The sequence below is a fragment of the Rhinopithecus bieti genome, unplaced genomic scaffold, assembly GCF_001698545.2.
Source record: "Rhinopithecus bieti isolate Rb0 unplaced genomic scaffold, ASM169854v2 scaffold_42084, whole genome shotgun sequence".
In the NCBI taxonomy this organism is placed as follows: Eukaryota; Metazoa; Chordata; class Mammalia; order Primates; family Cercopithecidae; genus Rhinopithecus; species Rhinopithecus bieti.
In genome coordinates this window covers 2,834,358-2,854,375 of record NW_016818934.1, presented here as the reverse complement: position 1 = coordinate 2,854,375, position 20,018 = coordinate 2,834,358, and the positions used below count along the sequence as shown (strand labels likewise).

The following is a 20,018-nucleotide window of genomic DNA, read 5'->3' as shown; positions in this document are numbered from 1 at the left end:
CATTCTGTCACAAATGAACAGAGAAGTTTTGCAGAAACTACATGACACAGATTCTGCAAGATTGAATGCAGAAGCAGACATAAGAACACAGCTGCCTTCTATTAAGCCACACATTAAAGAGATTTGCAAATGTTTTTAAAAAAGTCATTCTTCTCACTAAATTTATATATAGTGGTTATTTTTCATAAAAATGTATTATTATATTTAAAATATATATAATATAACATACATAAAATATATATAAAATATAACATGAATTTGTTGTTATTTTAAGAGAATTAATAAATATTTAAAACTTTTAGTTTTCATTTTAATATGGTAAACATCAGTAGTCAAAACCCACATAAACAGAAGCTCTTTGTAGTCTTCATTAATTTGCAAGAGTGGAAAAGAGTCCTGAGACCAAAAAGTTTGAGATCCACTGACTATCCAACTCTTTCTCCTGACAGTTGAGACTCAGAGAGGCACAGTGACTCACCCAGGGCCCCACAGCTACTCCAGACCTATTTGATTAGGATTGTCTAATTTGACTCCCTGCTTGTTTCCTAAGTATTAATATGCAGCCAGACTCTATCTAGACTGTGGGCTCTTGAGAGCTCTTGAGGGCGGGAACCAGCCATTCCTGGAACCAGTCTTTTCCTTTTGGTATTCTTTAGGGTTCTTGGGTGTTAGAATCAGGCAGTCATAAAGCTGGAGCGGACATGAGCGGTTCCCTAGACAAATTTCCTCCCACACCATGCAGGAGTCCACTGTGAGGATCGTGGACCACCAGTTACCCGGTCCCCGACCCTGCACCTGGGTGACGCAATGGGGACACACACTGGCTTCTGAGGGAGCCCATGTCAGGCCAGGACAGTGCTCACTGCCTGAAATGAATGCCTCTGAAACAACAGCTACTTCCTGCAGAGACCCACTTGGTGACTGTCAGCCAAACCAGGGAGAGAAGCCAGGAGTCCAGCAGCCGGTAGCCCCGCCCCCGTCTCTGCCACACCGGGCCACGCCCTCGCCCTGGCCCTGCCCCTTCACCCAGCCCCACCCGGGTCCCCACCTCCGCCCCAGGCAGCACCAACCTGGGGTGCGAGACGAGCCTGCGGTGCTGGGCTTCCAGGAGCTGCTGCTGCAGGAGGTATTGCTGGTGCAGGGCCTGAGGTAGGAAGGAGGGACCTGTGACGTCCTGGAACTGCAGGGTGGGCAGCGGGGTCAGCGACTGGTGCAGGGCGCCGCTGTGCTGGTGGGCCGGGGCCATGTGGGCGCTGAGGCCTGGCTGCGACTGCACGGGGTGGGCCAGCGGGAAGTCGGGAGCGAGCTGCTGCGGCTGCGGGGGGCCCAGGTGGAAGTGGCGGCAGGAGGTAGCGTGAGGATGCTGAGACCTTTGAAAGGGGGCACCTGGAAGGCAAGGACAGAGACATCTCCATGACGACCAGCAGGAGCAGCCACCGCACTGACTCTTGTGCCCACCAGGGGCAGCCTGGGGCTGGTGAAGCTCTAGACGTGCATTAGGACACAGCAGCGTCATCATTGTTAGAGGCATGTGGTCATCTTTAACCCAGCCAGGTAAAGGCTGTGTGTGTGTACCTGTTGGAGAGGGAAGTATGTCTTTAATGAATACATAAGCATCCTTTTTATAATTAACGTACTTGTTTAGAAGTTTTAAGGTTCCTAAAGCTTGGCCTTTTCAATTAGACTCCTATGCAAGCTCACTGACCCTACTACCTTTTTAAAGATGCCACATGGAGAAAAGTTAGTCCAGCTTAGCCAAGCTCTGAACTTCACTGAAGCCTGGCCAGCCAGGACTCAATCCATATGGAGCCCTAATTCCCAGAGAAAAAACAACCAGAAGTTGTTTTGCATACAGTTTTAAGGAAGGAAAAGATTCAGATCACACAAAAGAGTTTTTTATTTAAGTAATAGTTAAATAATTTATGATAACATTGTCATTTATTTAAAAGCAAATGTGTCCAGGTATAAGCTGGGTTCAGGCTACATTCAATTTGAGCTCTAGTCCTTTTCTAAATAAAATTGAGCCTGATGACAAGAAAGCCTTACAAATTCTAAGCAAAAATCCAGCTTTAGGTGGCAAAGGAAGGCCTTTAATGAGGCCAAGAAGTAGACCTGGCATTTCAGAAAGATTTACAGAAAACTTCCTGCTAAACATGGCAGATTCAGTACATGTCTGCTCCTCCTAATACCCACTAAAATGAGAACAAAGGAATAAAGAGACAATAAACAGACAAGGACAGAGAACAGGAGAGGTGACATCAGCAGGCAACAGATGTCAACAAATTTTTGGAAGAAAAAGAAAGCAGATGGAGGAATTAACAGAGTTGAGAAATTGAAGACCAAGCACCTACCAAAGGAGTGGTCAAGAAGAAATGGACAAGTCTTGCCGCACAATGCTGGAAGGGTCAGGAATTGGAGGCAGTGGCTACTTTGGAAGGCAGGAGAAAGGGCAGAACTGAGAACAGGGAGACTGATTGCAATCTGTGTAAGGAGCAGTTCTGCCCAGGGCTCCTCCCCTTTCTCATGCAGGGCAGTGAATTTCCTTCCCAGAGAGGCTCTGGTAGGAGTGGGGATTGACCCGAGGCAGAAGAGGGGAAGGGTGCAGCACCATGCCAACAAACACAGCAGAATTAAGTGAAAGTCTGTATATGAAACTTTGGAATCCCTGTCCTCTTCTACTACTTGGTGCAAAAAACACTGTTACCCAAGCGTGTGCTCCTCCCCTGCACTCTCCACAGCCCCAGGGTGAAACTGGGGGATGCCTCTCTAAAGAAAATCATTGGTCCCAGGAAGAGCTCCGCAGATACTTCTGGTTGAGAGCACCCCAGTTAAATCACTGGGTCCCCAACTGGCCACTCTATAATGAAGCCCATTCATTGAAAAGTCCATTCTCACCCTCAAGGCACACAGGCATTCTAGACAGCTTTAGTGACCTACTGTTTGGCATGAACAGATAGCCTAAGAGTGATCGATCTTTTGATTACAAAGTGAAAAGAGAAAGAGAACCTACCAAATTTTTAAAAATGAACTCAGAGTATCATGTCCTTTGCAGGGACATGGATGAAACTGGAAACCATCATTCTCAGCAAACCAACACAGGAACAGAAAACCAAACACCACATATTCTGACTCATAAGTGGGAGTTGAACAATGAGAACACATGGACACAGGGAGGGGAACATCACACACCGGGGCCTGTGGAGGGGTAGGGGACAAGAGGAGGGAGAGCATTAGGAGAAATACCTAATGTAGATGATGGATTGATGGGTGCAACAAACCACCATGGCACGTGTATACCTATGTAAAGAACCTGCACATTCTGCACATGCATCCCAGAACTTAAAGTGTAATTTTTAAAAAATGAACTAGGGGAACAGAGTTAATGCAAGGGCTAGAAAAAAAAATTAACTTCAAAACAATATAATCTGTACACTCAGGAAAATAAGATGTTGGATCCATGCAACAACAAGAAGCTCTTGAAGAAGGATCAATGAGAAAACAAGAAAAAGATCTCTTGGAAATTAGAAATGTATGAGATGAAATGAAATTCAACAGGGCAAGTGGAAGACAAAGCTGAGGACTCCAAGAAACCAAAACGAGAAGACAGAGAAGTGGGGAATGGGAGGAAAAAAGATGCAAACGTTGAAGGAACCAGTCAGAAATTCCACATTTCACTAGAAAGAGAGAAAGAATGGAGGAAATGATAGGGAGAAAATTAGGGAAAAAATTACGAAGCCTGTTTCCTAGAACTGAAAGTCTGCATTTCTAGATAGAAAAGGTCCTCTGAGTGCCCAGCAAAATAGATGGGGGAAAGAACCCGCCCGAAAGACATCTCCCCATGAAGTATCCAAACAACGGGACCAAAGAGGTGGTTCTGAAGCCTTCTGGAGAAAAATCAAACAGGTCCCATGAAGGTCAGAAATCAGAATAGCTTGAGATTTTTCAAGAATGAATCCAGAAGCTTGAAAACAATAGAGCAGCTGCCTTCAAGGTATTGAGGGGGAAGGGTGATTTCCAGTCTAGAATTATCTGCCCAGCCAAACCATTAATCAAGTATGAGAATAGAATAAAGCCATTTTCAAACATATATAAGCTCAAAAAAAATTAACCTTCTCAACACTCCTTCTCAAAAAGGTACTAACACAAACCAAGAAAGAGGAACAACAAAACAGGGCTGCACCCGACAGAGGTGGAAGGCTTCCCAAGCACACAGCTGTGCAGGGACCTCTGCAGCCTTTCCACAGGGGAGCAGGAGGGACTCTGGGAGGGGATCTGGAGGAGAGGAGAGGGGACTGGAAACAATGGGACTGCTGACAAATATGGCCACAGGAAAATAGTATTACTACACAGTGTCTCACACCCATAATCCCAACACTTTGGGATTACTTAGGAGGCTGAGGCGGGAGGACCACTTGAGGACAGGGGTTCAAGACCAGCCTGGACAAATAGCAAGACCCCCCAATAAAAAAAAAGGAAAAAAAAAAGAGTATTTTAAAAAATAGTATTTGAAGGAATTTTATAATGTGATAGAGAATTTGGTAAGAATTTGTAAAAACACTATAGAAAACAAAACAATCAAAAGAAAATGAGGCAATTATTATGACCAGGAAAAGAAAAAGTTGTGTAAGAAAGTGTAACTACCTGTATGATGTTATACTTGGCTCAATGGTAAACAACATTTCTGTATTAACAATAAAACAAATAATAAGCTATATTAGAACAGAAAAAAGACATTTCTTCTACAATATGAATAACATAGGCAATATCAGAAATTTAAAAATCGACAAATAGAAATCTAATCTTTGGTTGTAAATTTGATTGGTAATTTATGTCTTTTAGGAAAGAAATGCCTGAAGAAGAGTTAAAAGTGAGCTGCAGTTGAGGGATTTGGCCTCTGGTGTGGAGGGCAAAGGCAGACTGAAGCTGCTTGACTCAGTGTGTCTTATACTAGTCTATTCAGCCTTATAGATTATGTGCATGCCACTGATCAATTTTTTTAAATAAATCTTTGCAAAAAGAAATGAAAATCCAAAGAATTTCTGCTTGACTGCAAGTGAGCCAGAAAAGAATTATCTAGAACTTTAATTCCCACAAGCATTTCCATAAGCAGGGCCCCTCTGCCTTATAGATTCTGGCTTTGCTGAGTTCGGGAGCTGCAGCAAGAGCAAGCGGCACCAGACCCCCTTCCCCTCATTCCATGGTCTACCATCACACAGGACAAAGGGAAGGAGACTGCCAGTGTAACAGAGGGAAGAAAAGGGAGGACTGCAGAGGGATAAAGAAGAGAAGTAGAAGATAAGCATGACTATAAAGGAAAAAAAAGGGGTGAAAACGGGTATTGTCAAGACTCTCATCCAGCACTGTCCAACAGAATTATAATGTGGGCCACATAGGGAATTTTACATTTCCTAGTAGTCACCTTTTAAAAAGTAAAAAGAAACAGTTGAAATTAATTTGAATAATATATGTTTCTGTAATTCATCATATCCGAAATGTTATTTCAATATGTATTCTATGTAAAACACTATTTAGCTTTTTTACATTCTTTTCTTTTCATACTATGACTTCAAAATCTGGTGGCTATTTTGTAGTTACAGCACATGTCAGTTCGCCCTAGCCTCATTCCAAGTGCCCAGTAGCAACTGGAGGTGAGTGACTTTAATTTTGGACAGTGCAACTCTGTAGGAAAAAAGCCAACTCCATACACAGAGCAAAGCACTTCAGCCGAGTTTCCTAACTGATAGAGTGGAGCAGCGACCACTGCTTGCTGGTGAAATCCAAACCCCTTGGCCTGGTTTTGTTTGTTTTTGTTTTTGTTTGAGATGGAGTCTCGCTCTGTCACCAGGCTGAAGTGCAGTGGCACGATCTCAGCTCACTGCAATCTCCACCTCCCGGGTTCAAGCCATTCTCCTGCCTCAGCCTCCTGAGCAGCTGGGATTACAGGCAAACGCCACCACACCCAGCTAATTTCTGTATTTTTAGTAGAGACGGTGTGTCACCATGTTGGCCAGGATGGTCTCAATCTCCTGACCTCGTGATCCACCCACCTCAGCCTCCCAAAGTGCTGGGATTACAGGCGTGAGCCACTGCGCCTGGCTTCCTCTTGGCCTGGTATTAAAGCTCCATTCTCCATGTTTCCCACAGACCCCTCCAAGCCCTCCCCCAGCCGTCCACACTAGTCTACCAAGGAGCCTTCAGCTTTCTCTGGAGACTCATTAGGAGGACCACTTCTCACACATTCCCACTGGAGAGCTTGTGCTCCCATCTCCCTGGCTGCTTTTCCCATCTCAAAAGGTCCGTGTCTCCTCTCAGTTCCTCCAGAAATGCCACCCTGCCCACCAGCCCCAGGGATGCCTTCCTCCTCTGAGCTCTGAGAACTCCCTTCTCTCCCACTCTTTTGGCACATGGCAGTGGCTACCTTGAGCTGTCTCTTCACACTGGCCGCCCCCACCAGGCTGGGCTTCATGTCTTTGCTATTTCTGGATCCCCACGCACCTGGCTTGGTGCTGGCACCCAGTAAATACCTGTTTGTCTGACGGATTGTTGTGGGGAGTGAGGGAAGCGCTGTGGCTCGAAGGGACTGTGGGCTTGAGGCTGGTTGAAGGCAGACTGGTTTGAAATGGAATGGGAAAGAGAATGACAAGTGGGGCCAGGTAGGCTCTGGGTTTTGATGCTGTGGCATGGCAGGGCCAGGTCAGGTGGGGCCGGCCAGCACCCTCCCGGGTGGGCCCTGGTGGAGCCTCCCCCACTGCCACGAACGTGCAGCTGCCTCCCTTGCAGCAGCCCCTCCTGCCATGAGGATACCCACTCTGTCCAAGGAGCCTTCAGGATTCTCTGGAGGCTCACGAGGAGGAGCACCAAGGAGGTTTCTACCATCCTACAACCTGTGCCCTCCAGCGGACACACTGGGAAGTGAGAGCAGATGCCTTCTCTCCAGGTGGCAGCCAGAGGAAGGTGGGCACAGGTACCTGGCTGTCTGTAACATTCCAGGCCATTTCTACCTGCAAGGTCCTTTGACTTCCCTTCTGGGAGGCTGTGCTTCTTCCCTCCACTGTCTCCATCCCCAGAGTGGTTCTTGGTCTCAACACCCTGCTGAGAAGGGAACTGGAAGTGGAAACATCACCTTGCCCGCCAGGTCCTCTCCTCAGCCCTAAATCATGTGGGATCTGTAACAGTGCCAGGCAGCAGCTGCTCTGTTTGGTCCCTAAGACCAAAGGAGTGAAGCTCTCAGGATAGAATATCTAGGCCCATGACAAGTCAATGATCAGTGATGTCTGAAAAACAGACATCCCAAATACCCCGTTAGTAGAAAACCTGCAATTTTTCCCATTAGAGTTACTCCTTCAAGTTAAAAAATAATCTCCCGATGTCCCTGATTACATTATGCATTTGTCGTATTTCCCCAGGCTAAAATGCCATCAGTCGAAAGATCCTTTATGAGCTAATTAATATTTTTAGGGAGTAGGGAGAAAGAAGGGTCTCCCAGAAACAAACAAACACCACATTACATAAGCACATCAATGGTAAGACACACATTCGTTTCAGAAGAAAAATGTGCATCTTAGAATTCTGGAGTTGATACGAACAGTGAGCACACCTGAGAATTGGCCGGGAGCTGTACCATAAAGCAGGGGGTGGGGTGCAGGGCTGAGGATAGCCTTGCACAGCTGGGACAGGGGGAACCCACAGGTGCTGGGCTCACCTGACACCCACCTGGCACACACGGTACACACTATAAGTGACCCACAAATGCCTGTGGACTGCTGGCTGCTGGATAGTGGGTGGATAAGAGGACAGAAGAACCCATGGAGGAGGGAAAGGAAAGGGAGAAGCAGAGAGCAGTGGGGAAGGTGGGTGGCAATGACAGTGACAAGGTCCTCCAGTCTCTAAAAGGCTCACTGTCTTGCCTGGAACACTCATCTGATAAGTGACAAAGTAGAAATTTGAACCAAGATGTTTCCTGAAAGCCAAATGTGGCAGAAGGGGAAGGGGACGGAGCACAAGGAGTTAGGAAGCTTGATGAAATAAGGTAGCAGTGAGAGAGTGCTGTGGTCTGAATGTTGGTGTCACCCCAAAGTCATAAGGTCAAATCCTAACTGCCAAGGTGATGGATTTAGGAGGCAGGGCCTTTGGGAAGTGATTAGGTCGTGGGGATAAAACCCAATGAATAGGATTAGTGCCCTTATAAAAGAGGCCCCAAAGAGCTGGCTTGCTGCTTCCACCAGTGAGAACACAGAGGAAAGAAGGCATCTATGAGGAGGTGGGCCCTCACCAGATGCCAAATCTGCCAGCACCTTGATCTTGGACTGCCCAGCCTCCAGAACTGAGAGTGGTGCATTTCTGTTGTTCATAAGCTCCCAGCCTATGGCCTTCTGTTAGAGCATCCAAAACCAACTAAGACAGGGGGCCTCCCAGGGAGGAAGACAGTGCAGAAATAGGGCCTGGACACCAAGAGGACACACTGGGTGCAGTCGGGGGCTCCTCTGGCCAGCAGATGAGGGGAGTGGAGTGAGGGCTGGGCCTGGGCAGGAGCAAAGCCCCAGGCCAAGAAGTCTCATGCCGGGGACCATGGAAGGCAGCAAAGGCTTCTTCAGGGAAGGCCGATCCTGAGCTGGAGGTCCTGATGCTCCAGCCCCAGGACTTGCTCTGGAGAAAAGTGGAGTTTCATCCTCAAGACTCCAGGGCTGAGAGGCATTGCCTTCCAGTCCTCCAAGGAAAAGGGGGCTGAAGGAGGGGAAGAACAGGCAGCCTGAAGGGCTCCACAGGGCACCTGACATCTCGGCCTGGCCTGCCACCCACCCGGGGCCACCCCAGTGACAATGGCCTTCTGCTGGTGGGCACCTAAAGCACAGTTCTGTTCAGGGTCCCTGTTGCAGGCCCCCCAGCTGACCAGAGCCAGCTGTCCCTGCTCCAGGGCTGTGGGATCCTGGGAGAGTAGGATGGGATCCAAACCCTCCCGGGCTTCTCTGGGGCTCCCTGAGACCTGAATTCCCGCCTCCCCAGGCCAGCTCTCAGGTGTCAGGTTTCCCGCTGTGCTCAGCTACTGAGTCAGCCTCACTCTTCCCCAGCGTTGGGGCAGAACAGGGAGGGGACACTGGAGGCAGGGCCCTGATGATCAGAAAGGAGGGGAAGGCCAGAGACTCCCTCTCCAAAGGCACCAGGGAGGGGCAGGGAGAAAGAAGACAGGTCAGCCGGCCGCAGAGCTGGAAAGGCTCAGCCTCTTCAGCCGGGGTTCAGCGCTGGCTCCTTTTTGAAAAGCCCACACAAGCAGCAAATAAAGCCGGCCTTTTGAAAAGCAGGTCTCTGCCCGCAGAGGCCAGTGGGGAAGGCATCACTACCAAGAAGTCTTCAAAGCCAGGCAGGGTCACCCAGTGTAAGGTCTCCATCCCAAAGGCCAGGGCACTTCCCCTCACAGTCAGACCTCGACGGGCCCATGGACTTCTCCAGGCCCTAGTTTTCTGGACTTGTGGCCTGCAGTGATGCTGCTGATCCCACACACCTGCTGAAATCTCTTTGCTGGCAGGGGCCTCAGATAGCTTCTGACCAGGCCTCTCATCTTATTCATGGGGAGACTAAAAAGAAAGTAGAAAGCACAGGGAAGATGTTTGTGTTCAGAGTGTTGTGACCACTGCCAGGGTCCTAGAGCTGGACAGAGCAGACCTGAGATGGGCACATCAGAGCTGTGATGTGATGCCCAGCATTTGAAGTGGGCTGGAAGCAGGGAGAGACAAGGACCAGCACTGACCTTCGAAATCCCTCTTCCAAATAAATGGCTGCCACGTTGACTTTCCTAAAGCACAATTCTGAGCATTCCATTCCCTGCCCAAACCCCCTCTCCCAGCCTTGCTCTCTCTCACTGCTATATCTGACCTTCCTCATCTCTCCCAGACCCCCAGGTGCCTTGCTGCCTCTGGGTCCTCGACAGCCATTCTCTGCTGGCACTACCACCCTGCTTTGCCAGATCATTGCATCCTGTCCAACCTTGACTATCCTGGGCAGATGTTAACTCCCCTGGGAGCATTCCAAGACCTTCCCAGGTGGCTGAAATTCTCCTCTCCATCTGACTTGTGGCATTTAGGCCAGTATACTTGGCATTTTGTCTGTGTATGAATTTTATCTCCAATAATAAGTTGTGAAGTGAGTGTTTTCAGGGCAGGTACCATGCAGTAAATGCCCTTTGTTCTTAGAAGGGAATATTATTAGAAATATTCTGAGAGGGGAGGAGAATGAAATACTGGAGAAAAGAGGAAAAGAAAGATAGAAGGAGGTAGAGAGAGGAGAGTGAAGAAGGAAGAAGGAGGGAAAGGAGGAAGAAAGAGTTCTTTATCTTAGAACAGGTAAGGATGAAGTTAGTAGCTAGTAAAGAAGTGTAGTTCTTCATGGAGTCCTGCAATATACTAGCTAAATGAAGTTCAGAGATCACGCAGCCCCCATTCTACAGATGAAGATCTGGAGGCCAGGAAATCTGGGGTGGCATGTCTGAGGGCTCTAGGGTAGTCATGGCCAAGTTGGGGCTGGCGTCCAGGCCTTCTGAGTCCCAGTGCTGCAGTGTGATCCCCCTGCTCTGCCACATCAGAGTCACTGCCCTCCAGCACGTGGGTCCTCATACACCCATACATGTCTCCACATGGTACTCCCAGAGAGGAACCCACCTGCCTGGGGGCTCGCCGAATGGAAATAGCATGCCATGGTCCTGGTGGTCCCATCTCTCTTCCCCATCCTCTCTCTCTCCTGAGTTCCCTTAGGAATAAGCCTGTTCCTGCCTACAACTGTAACTAAAATACAGAGCACCAGCTCCTGGCCTCCATGGGGAATAGGCTTGAATCTCTTCTGCGGGAGATGCTGAGGAATGGCTGAGGTGAGCACGACTGCTCAGGTACATTGCAGTCTGCTTGGCCAATAGCCCCAAGCCTCCTCCCTGGACTCAGTAAATGCCAAGGACAAGCCCTGGCTCTACAGAGCAGGCCAAATGTTTCTAGGCCCTTGGGTGCTTCTGTAGCAAGACAAATCCCAGGGCCTTTGGACATCCCCCAAAGGAAAGGCGTTAGGCCTTGCATTTCACAGAGTTTAACTGATGGAAAGGTTGAAGGAAACTCCTGGGTACTGGAACTGATTTTGGGAAACTCACATTAAAATGGACATTGATAAACTGGACTCTGATGATGGACAGCAGGGTTGTGAAGGGAATTGAGTCATCTGACACTAGGAACAGTTGGAGAATCTGGGCATGAGCAGGGAAGAGGAAACTCTGGGTCAGGTAATAGCTGTAGTCAAAGGGTGAAGGTCTTTCTGGTAGGCAGATTTGAGTCAACATAAGGAAGACATTTCTCAGAATTTATTTTGTCTCCCAAAATTCCTCATCACTGCAAATGTCCACGCAGAGACCAACTAACTGCTCAGAAGAGGAGTGTGAACACGAGCAAAGGGCTGGGGTGTGACCTGGAGTACTTCCAGGGTTCTTTTTGGCCCACCAGGTGATGATGCAAATTCCCTGCAACATCTACCCTCCTTTTGGCATGATCATAGTTAAAATTGCCAAACTGGACAGTCACCATCTGTGAAGGCGCAGAGAGCCAGACCTCGGTGCGGGGGGAAGAAGCATGGCAGTAAGGAGAGAGCAAGTCTTGGATCCTCAGGGAGCAAGCTGGGGCCCCTGCGCCCACGTGGAAGGAGACGTAAGTCCAGAAGAGGCCCACGTCCAAAGACAGACTTCACGTTCTACTCAACATGACCCGCAGGGAGTCTCCTCTCCCCTCTGCATGGATACAGCTCAGAATCTTGTTTCCTGTATCTTCTGAGGCTCTCAATAGCCCACATTAACTTTTCCAGCCTGGGAGAAATTCAGATTTCGTGCAACTAGGTAATGCACCCTTTGTGACTCACTCAGATGCAGGGTGCTTGGGAAAGTGATACAGGACAAATGAGGGTGGGGGGAAATTGTGGGGAATCTTGAATGGCAGAACTGAGAGTCTGGAGATACTGGGAGTCTGGGGCACACTTCATGAGCTAACTACTTGACTACATACCAGATAAATCAGAGATGAAAAAAATGAAAGTGGGCCATCTGCCCAGAACCCAGCTTCAAAGGCCTTTCTTCCTGGGTTCCTTACCTACTCCAGGTATATCAGTTTAACCACTTTTGCTCCAGTCTGATCAACCCCAAGAAGCCTATTGCTTGGCTTAGCCCCCAGGGCTGCCATGGGTCTACTTTCCTCCCTCTCTGTCTATTGGTTCCCGGTCCAATGGAGGATGCCAAGGGCCTAGAAAGAAAGTGATATGCCCAAAGGGATTCTTTACAGCCAAGAGCTGCTTTGTGATGCTTCCCTAGGGCCAGGCTTTGATCTCTAATGAAAAGCTCAGCTTCTTCCAAGGAACTGAATTCCTGCTCTCAAAACACTGATGGGAGGGGACTTTGCATCCTAAGGAACCCTACTTGCCCATGGGTCTGAGACAATTAAGCAGCAAGCTTCCAACAAGCAGCAAAGGACCAGTTTTTAGCTCCAGTTGCCATCATGGACCAGGAGTAAGGGAAAGAAGCCTAGAAGGGTTGGTTAGAGACAGGATACAATTACAGAAGAAAACCTCTGTGCATAATGGGACAATATTCCGGGCATGATCCATCCAAGAAGATACTTATCACCTTCTAAACCAACAAAGTGTATGGACACATTCCCGCCACAATCCTAACAAGGCATTTTGTGGAAGGCATCTGTGGTCAGAAGACTGTACACTCCATGAAGGCAGAGCCTAGGTCTGTCTCATTCACCTCTACCCCTACTGCCTGGCACAGATCCTAATACACAGTGAGAACTCGCTGAATGAATGAATGAATGATCCTGAACAGGTGAGCATGGAGGAAGCATCATCTTGCCAAAAACCTTGATCATGTGCAAGCAGCTGCCTTGCAGCGTTTTAGAACTGCCTGGAATTTCATGGTGTCAGAGAGAGAAAACTAAAGCAGATAAAGTGCAAGGTAGAAAGACTAGCTTTGAAGAATTGCAGACAGAAAGACTGGAAATTCTTTGCAATGAGTATAGGGGCCCAGTTGTGGGTCCAGCATGAACTGGGGAGACCCAGCACGGAGGTGGTCAGTGTGTATCACAATCAACTAACAGAAGAAGAAGCGATTTCAGACTCAAAACAGCTGTCCTCATCCTGCCATTCCTGGCCAGGGAAGGAGGAGTCTGCACTGTGGATGGCATTGGGTGACTTTTGCAAACCATGTAGAGTTCCTCTTAGGTCATGAGTTCAGATATTCTCCTACTATTATATTTTTAGCAAAGACTCAAGTAAATTAAAAACAAAAAAGCAAATCTCCAAACCCCAATAACTTTCTTTCTTTTTTTTTTTTTAAGATGGAGTCCTGCTCTTGTCCAGGCTAGAGTGCAATGATGCGATCTTGGCTCACTGCAGCCTCCACCTCCTGGGTTCAAGCAATTCTCCTGCCTCAGTCTCCCAAGTAACTGGGATTGCAGGCTCACACCACCACACCTGGCTAATTTTTGTATTTTCAGTAGAGACAGGGTTTCACCATGCTGACCAGGCTGGTCTCGAACTCCTGACCTCAGGTGATCTGCCCTCCTCGGCCTCCAGAAGTGCTGGGATTACAGGTATGAGCCACCACATCTGGCCCAAACCCCAATAACTTCCAAGACATGCTAGAGTGGCTACCTGGACCACATTAGCATTGTCTGGTGCCCAAAGGAGGGGACCAAGGTCAGAAAGCCACTTCCGTGGGGCCCCTTCCTATTGAGGTGTGCAGGACACACACTATGCTTACACAAGCCTGGCCCTGTGAATATGGTGGACAGGACAGAAAGTAGTTTTATTCCTCTGCCTCCCATTTCTCCTGGGAAAATTGTTTCATCTGATGCCCCTTTCTCCTGTGGCCTCCTCTGTTCCGCCCCGAGCCTGGCTCCCAGAGCCATTCATTCTGATGTGTGATGATGGGGAAGAGTTTAGGAGAAGAGCTTGGACCGTGGCTTTTCTCAGGAGCGGTTACATTTTAGGGAGCTGGTGCTATGAAGTTCTAATGGTGGGATTTCAGACAGCAGCCAGTGAGTGGAAGCACCATGGGAGTTCCTGACCTCCACGCGCCCCTGAAATCAGATCACATCAGTAAGTGGATATCTGCTTGCTTTTGGAGGGAGCCGGAGTCAGTAAAATTAGATTCCCAACCATCACCACTCATGAGGCAGCCCTTTCTCGCACTCTGGGGTGTTGGGGAGAGGAGGTGTACATGAGAGAGAGTAGGTGGACGTCCATGGAAATATATGAGAAAGGAAGACAGGAAAGAGAGGTCAGAGGAGAGCACGGGAAGAGAGATAACAAAAGGTTGCAAAGAGGAAGAAGGGAGGGAGGAGATGCCTGGGAAAGGCAGAGCTGTAGGTTGCTTGGAGCTGGCAGATCCCATATGCCTAACAAGCAACAGAGGCCTGTCCGTCTCCAGTTACCTGGAGGGGCTCCATCAGCCCCTTGGCTGCCCCTGCCTTGTGACTACCTTGTCCCCCACCCCTGTCGGCCTTCCCCAGGAGGCCTGGCCCAGCTGTGTGCTGCCCAATCCGCTCATTGCTTAATATCATGCAGTTATTTCAGGCCAGCAGCCCTTCGACCCGGTCACTCCAGCTAGACCCAAAGGACCCCTCAGGATGAGACTGTGCCCGCTCCCCTAGAGGAGAGTCACGGCAGGCTCTCAGTGGAGTGACTTGGGTACCCACTTCCTGTCTCTGGAGTTCAGCTTTCCAATCTGCAAAATGAGCATGTTGTGTCTTGCTTGCCCACCTAGCAGGGGGAGTGCTATGAAGCCCCCCAACTCCCTCCCCCAGTGAAAGCGTCTTATAAAGTATAGAGGCTTTTCACCCTTCCCGAGGCCTGGCCTAGCGCTGGCTGCAGAAGATGGCTCCGTGATTTCCTTGAATTGGAGATATTCCCGGACTCTGAGAGCACCTGCACCTCCCAAGTCCCCCTCTCCCCATCAAGCTCCAGCACCGTCTGTAGTAAAATACCAGGCAGGGGAGAGTAGCCAGGGCACCCAGCAACAGGCCACCCAAGGGCAGCCTGTCAACAGAAGCACTCTGGCTGACAGCCTACTTCTGGGGTGAACTCAGGGACATCAGAAAGATTCATGGTCCAGTAATAGCGTTCCCACTAGAGCCAAAAATTCTCCAGGAGGGAATCATTGCTTTGGATTAAGCATTGCTGTCTCTCTCTCACTTCTACTTTCAAAGTGCAAATGCCCAAAAGAGGGCAACACGTTAACTCACTAATGTTTCCTAGTGTGGATGAACTTGCAAGATTTTCTGTCCAGAGAAAATGGAAAACCACGGAGGTGCTGAATGAGTTGGCAAGACTGAGAGAGAAAAACTACCTTCTCCCCTTCACAGTCCTGCCCTCACAGCCCAGAGCATGGACATAGCAAGTTGATAGCTCTTTTCTGGGTCTGTAACTATCTTTCCACATAATTGCATTTGATTCAGAACTTGACTTATTCAATCACCAAATATTTATTGCATGCCTTCTACATGTGAGACATTGTTCTAGGTACTAGGGACGTAGTCGTGATAAAGCAGTTAAAAATCCTTGCCCTTGTGGAACTGCAATCTAGTTCTGTCCTGTCCAGTGTGGTTCCCAAATGTGAAATGTGGCTAGTTCAAATTCACATGTGCTGTCGTATGTAAAATTGACACAAGACTTCAGAGACTTAGTACAAACAAGATAATTTTAAAAATTAGTAACTTTTAAAATTAATTAAATACTGATAATATTTTGGATGTAATTAAACAATGCATATTATTATAATTAATTTCTCATTTTCACTTTTTTATTTATTTTTTTTTGAGACAGTGTCTTGCCCTGTCCCCCAGGCTGGAGTGCAGTGGCATGATCACGGCTCACTGCCGCTTCTATCTCCTGGGCTTAAGCGATCCTCCCACCTCAGTCTCCTAAGTAGCTGGCAGTACAGGCATGTGCCACCAAGCCAAGCTAATTTTTTAATTTTTTTGTAAAGATGGGGTCTCACTATGTTGCCCAAGCTGGTCACAAACTCCTGGCCTCAGGTGATCCTCCTGCCTTCAGGTGCTAAGATTATAGGCATACGCCACCATGCTTAGCCTGTTTTCACTTTTGTAATGTGGCTGCTAGAAAAAATTATATATGTGTCTTACATTTTACTTTAAATTTTTTTTTATTTTTATTTTATTTACTTATTTTATGAGACGGAGTCTTGCTCTGTCGCCCAGGCTGGAGTGCAATGGCGTTATCTCGGCTCACTGCAACCTCCGCCTCCCAGGTTCAAGCAATTCTCCCGCCTCAGCCTCCTGAGTAGCTGGGATTATAGGCACCCGCCAACATGCCCGGCTAATTTTTGTATTTTTAGTAGAGACGGGGTTTCACCATGTTGGCCAGGCTGGTCTCGAACTCCTGACATCATGTGATCCACCCACCTCGGCCTCCCAAAGTGCTGGGAATACAGGTGTGAGCCACCGCGCCTGGCCTCACATTATACTTCTATTGGACAGCACTGGCCTATCCAATAAGTAGACATATAAGAAAATATGACATGTATTGATGATGATAGAGCTATGGAAAAACATGAAGCAGGGAAGAAGAAAAGGTTGAGGGGGTTTCCATTTTAAATATGACTGCCAAGAGAACCTTCACTGAGAAGTTAACTGTAGCGTAAAGAGCTGAAGAAGGTGAAGGACTGAGCAGGTAGATATCCAGGCAAAGTGCTTTCTGAGCAGACAGAACTGCACACACAAAGGCCTTGTGGTGAGGGCAAGCCTGCATTTTTAGCAACATCAAGAGGCCTGAGTGGTAGGAGTTTAGGTGATACTGATCTTGGGGGCTGGGGAGACAAATGGTGCAGTACCTCACTGGTCATTATAGGATGTTGCTTTTGACTCTGAGGAGTGTATCTGAGCAGAGAAGTGACAGGTCTTGACTCTCTGGCTGCTGAATAGAATAGGCTGCAGAAGGCAAAGGCAAGAAGCAGGAACCAGGGAAGAGATGATGGTTTCTTGGACCGGGGTGGCAATGGGGGGAAGGTGAAAGGAATGGTCAGATCCAAAATATATTTCATTTCAAAGGTATAGGTGACAAGATTTGTTCATGGATTGGATGTAAAACCTGAGAGACAGAGGACAAGATGAACTCTGTATCTTGCTTGCTAAGCAACTAGAAGACTGGTGTGGCTGATAAATGGCCTCAATTTCTCCCCTCCCTGTATGCTCACCCTCCCATACAAGTTCCTCCCATTAAAGGCAGGGTCTACTTTCTCACCCCTTGCATCTGGGCATGGCCATGTGACAGACTTAGGCCAATAGAATGTAGCAGAAGTGATATCATGCCAATTCTGAGCCCAGGCCTCAAGAGACCTTGCAATTTCCACTTTCTCTTGGTCTCTGGCCTCTACCATAAGAACAAGCCCAGGCTAACCTGCTGGAGAATGAAAGACCATGTGATGCACAAATAAACTGTCCTAGACTCATCCGTCCCAGCTGACCGCAGCCATGTGAGTGAACCCAAGAAGACCAAAAGGACTTCCCAGTTGAGCCCAACCCAAATTACCAACCCACTGAATTGTGAGCTACATAAATGGTTGTTGTTTTAAGGCCAAATTTTGGAGTGATTGTTGCACAGAGAAAGCTAACTGATACAGATGGCATTGCCATTTATGAGGTAGGGACTCAATTTTGAGTTGCGCTTTCATTGTTTTGAATGTGGATCTGAATGCTTAGAGAGCAAAGTCCCTGTTTTGTCTCCCTGCGACACCCAGAGCACCCTTAGGACAGGGCTGGATGCAATCTGGGTGCTTGGCAGATGCTTACGGATGGAGGGAGGGAAGGATGGATGATGACTTCTTCATTGACTTCCTTTGGCTTCCTTATCATGAGCCAGGTTTCTGTGTCACCCTTCTCCTCGCAAAGCCAGAAGAGCTTTAAATGCCTCCTCCCTCTACGCCCACTGCTCTCTCAAGAGTTTATAGTTGAACTTTGATTTCCTAGAGCTTTCCTGCGGATCCCTGTGTTTTCTTGAGAACGTAAACCACTGATTTTTAGCCTTGATTTTGACCTCCCACACTCAGCCTTTTCCCAGATGTGCTGGCAAATAGACGAATCAATTGTTTTGAGTTTTTCTTCCTCCCCACCCCCATGACATGTTAATTAGCCATGAAAATGCCAGCAGCAAAGTCAGGAAGGCTGAGGACAAACCCCAGCCCTGAGTGGCCAGCTGGTGCAGCACAGGGTGTCCAAATTGGTTTCCATTTTCAAGGTTTCAGCCACTATTTCCTGCCTCCCTGCTTACCCCTCCTTCCACCTGGCACTCCAGGTCCCTCATGAACTCTGCTTCAGTCCCTCTGTGATGATCGCAGTCACATCAGTGTTATCACTTCACCTGTCACAAAGCTTTTCCCAAATTCAGCCCCACAACCATCCAGTGCAATGCATTATGGACATTATTCCCATTTTAGAGATGAAGAAACTGAGACTCAAGGGTTAGAAAGACTTGCTCAGCATCACTTGGCCTAGCTTGGGAATCTGGAGCCTGTTTGATTCCAAGCCTGTCTTTCTATCACTCTCAGCACCATCAAAACACGTTCTCAATAAAGGGCCAAGTGCACCAGGGAGGGGGCTCCTTCAGCAACGTACTGGTAAGGTCACTGCCTTGGGGCTCACGTGGGTATTCACATTTCAATGAGAGTCAGTCAAACTCTGGCAGAGGTCCTGTAGGCCTGGGGAGGGGACACTCTGGATTGACACAGGAACTCCACTAGGCCCTGAAACTGCGGCAACACACAGGCTGACTTGGCTTCTGCTCCTTCCCCTGCCCGTTTCCTGGGTTTTGGCTCCAGATGTTATCTGAAGCTGGTGGGGTGTCCATGAGCTGAGAATAAAGGCCCAGCAGGACTGTAGCTCAGCTCAGGCCCTGCTCCCTCACACATCCTTCTGCAGCCCCGGGTGGAAGTGCACGCTCCCCATTCGCAAGGCTGTGATGGCACAAAATGAAAATGTTTCCTGGGGGCGAAATGGCTCCCAGTGAACACAGCCACTCATATGGCCTTTCCCAGAGGCCTCTGCAACCTGCCCTCCACACTGGGGCAAAGGAGGCCCTGAGGACCAGGATTCCACGTGCTGTGTTTGCCCTTTTGGAGTCTCAAGGCAGTGTAGGTGTGCATGTGTCTGTGAGTGTGCACCTGTGTGTGTGTGTATGTAGTATTGTGTAGTATATGGCATGAGCATGAATGTATAAGCATGTGTGTGTGCATGGTGTAGGTATGGATATGGGCATGTGTAAGCATGTGTCTATGGAATTTGTGTGAACGTGTATGTGTTCATGTGCGGGTTTATGTCTATTCGTGGATATGTGAATGTACATGCATGTTGTAGCACCTGTGGTGTGTGTGTGTACGCGTGTGTGTACATGTGTGTGTGCACATATAGAAGTCAGCTGTGGTCTGAGTCTCCACCACCTGCCCCATGGCCTGCTGGGGTTAGTCAGGCCTGCCTGTAAGCAGCACCCATACAGAGCCCTGGTTTGCAAGGCTAATTATTATTTATAAACATCTGCTGTTTACCAACACAGCATGGGGGATTAAAGCAGTTTCCCCTAAGGAAACAGTGGACACGTCTTCCCAGAGAGTCAGGCAGGTTGTGTTCAGGTCCCATCTTAATCAGTCACTTACTATGTGGCCTCAGGCAAGCAGCCTAGCCTCTCTGAGCCTCAGCTTCCTGACGTGCAAAATGAGCATAACGATATTGCCGTCTCTACCTCCAGAAGGCCATGGATTTAGATGAGAGCTGCTGGGGGACGGTGCTTTGAAAATTGTAGCGCACCCTACACAAATGAGGCTGGTATTAAGGATGTTATAACAAACATTTCTAAGAGAGGAACCTGAGCATGCTGCATGACTTTAAATTAAATTATGTGGTTTAGATTACAGTGTATGTGCAGAAAAGTAAACATGCAGATGATTTCTGGAAGGATCCATGAGACATAACAACAGGGGCTCCCCATGA

The 20,018-nt window shown here is 48.2% G+C and overlaps 1 protein-coding gene across 3 annotated transcripts in view; it reads right to left on the bottom strand.

Annotated features, from left to right (window-relative positions):
• Nucleotides 1-20,018, bottom strand: part of ARK2C (arkadia (RNF111) C-terminal like ring finger ubiquitin ligase 2C) — a 129,627-nt gene that overhangs the window by 28,693 nt on the left and 80,916 nt on the right. For all 3 annotated transcript variants that reach the window (XM_017857851.1, XM_017857853.1, XM_017857852.1), the window contains exon 2: nt 1,071-1,386. In XM_017857851.1, the coding sequence (XP_017713340.1) occupies nt 1,071-1,386 (316 nt within the window). The remainder of the gene's footprint in view (nt 1-1,070; nt 1,387-20,018) is intronic.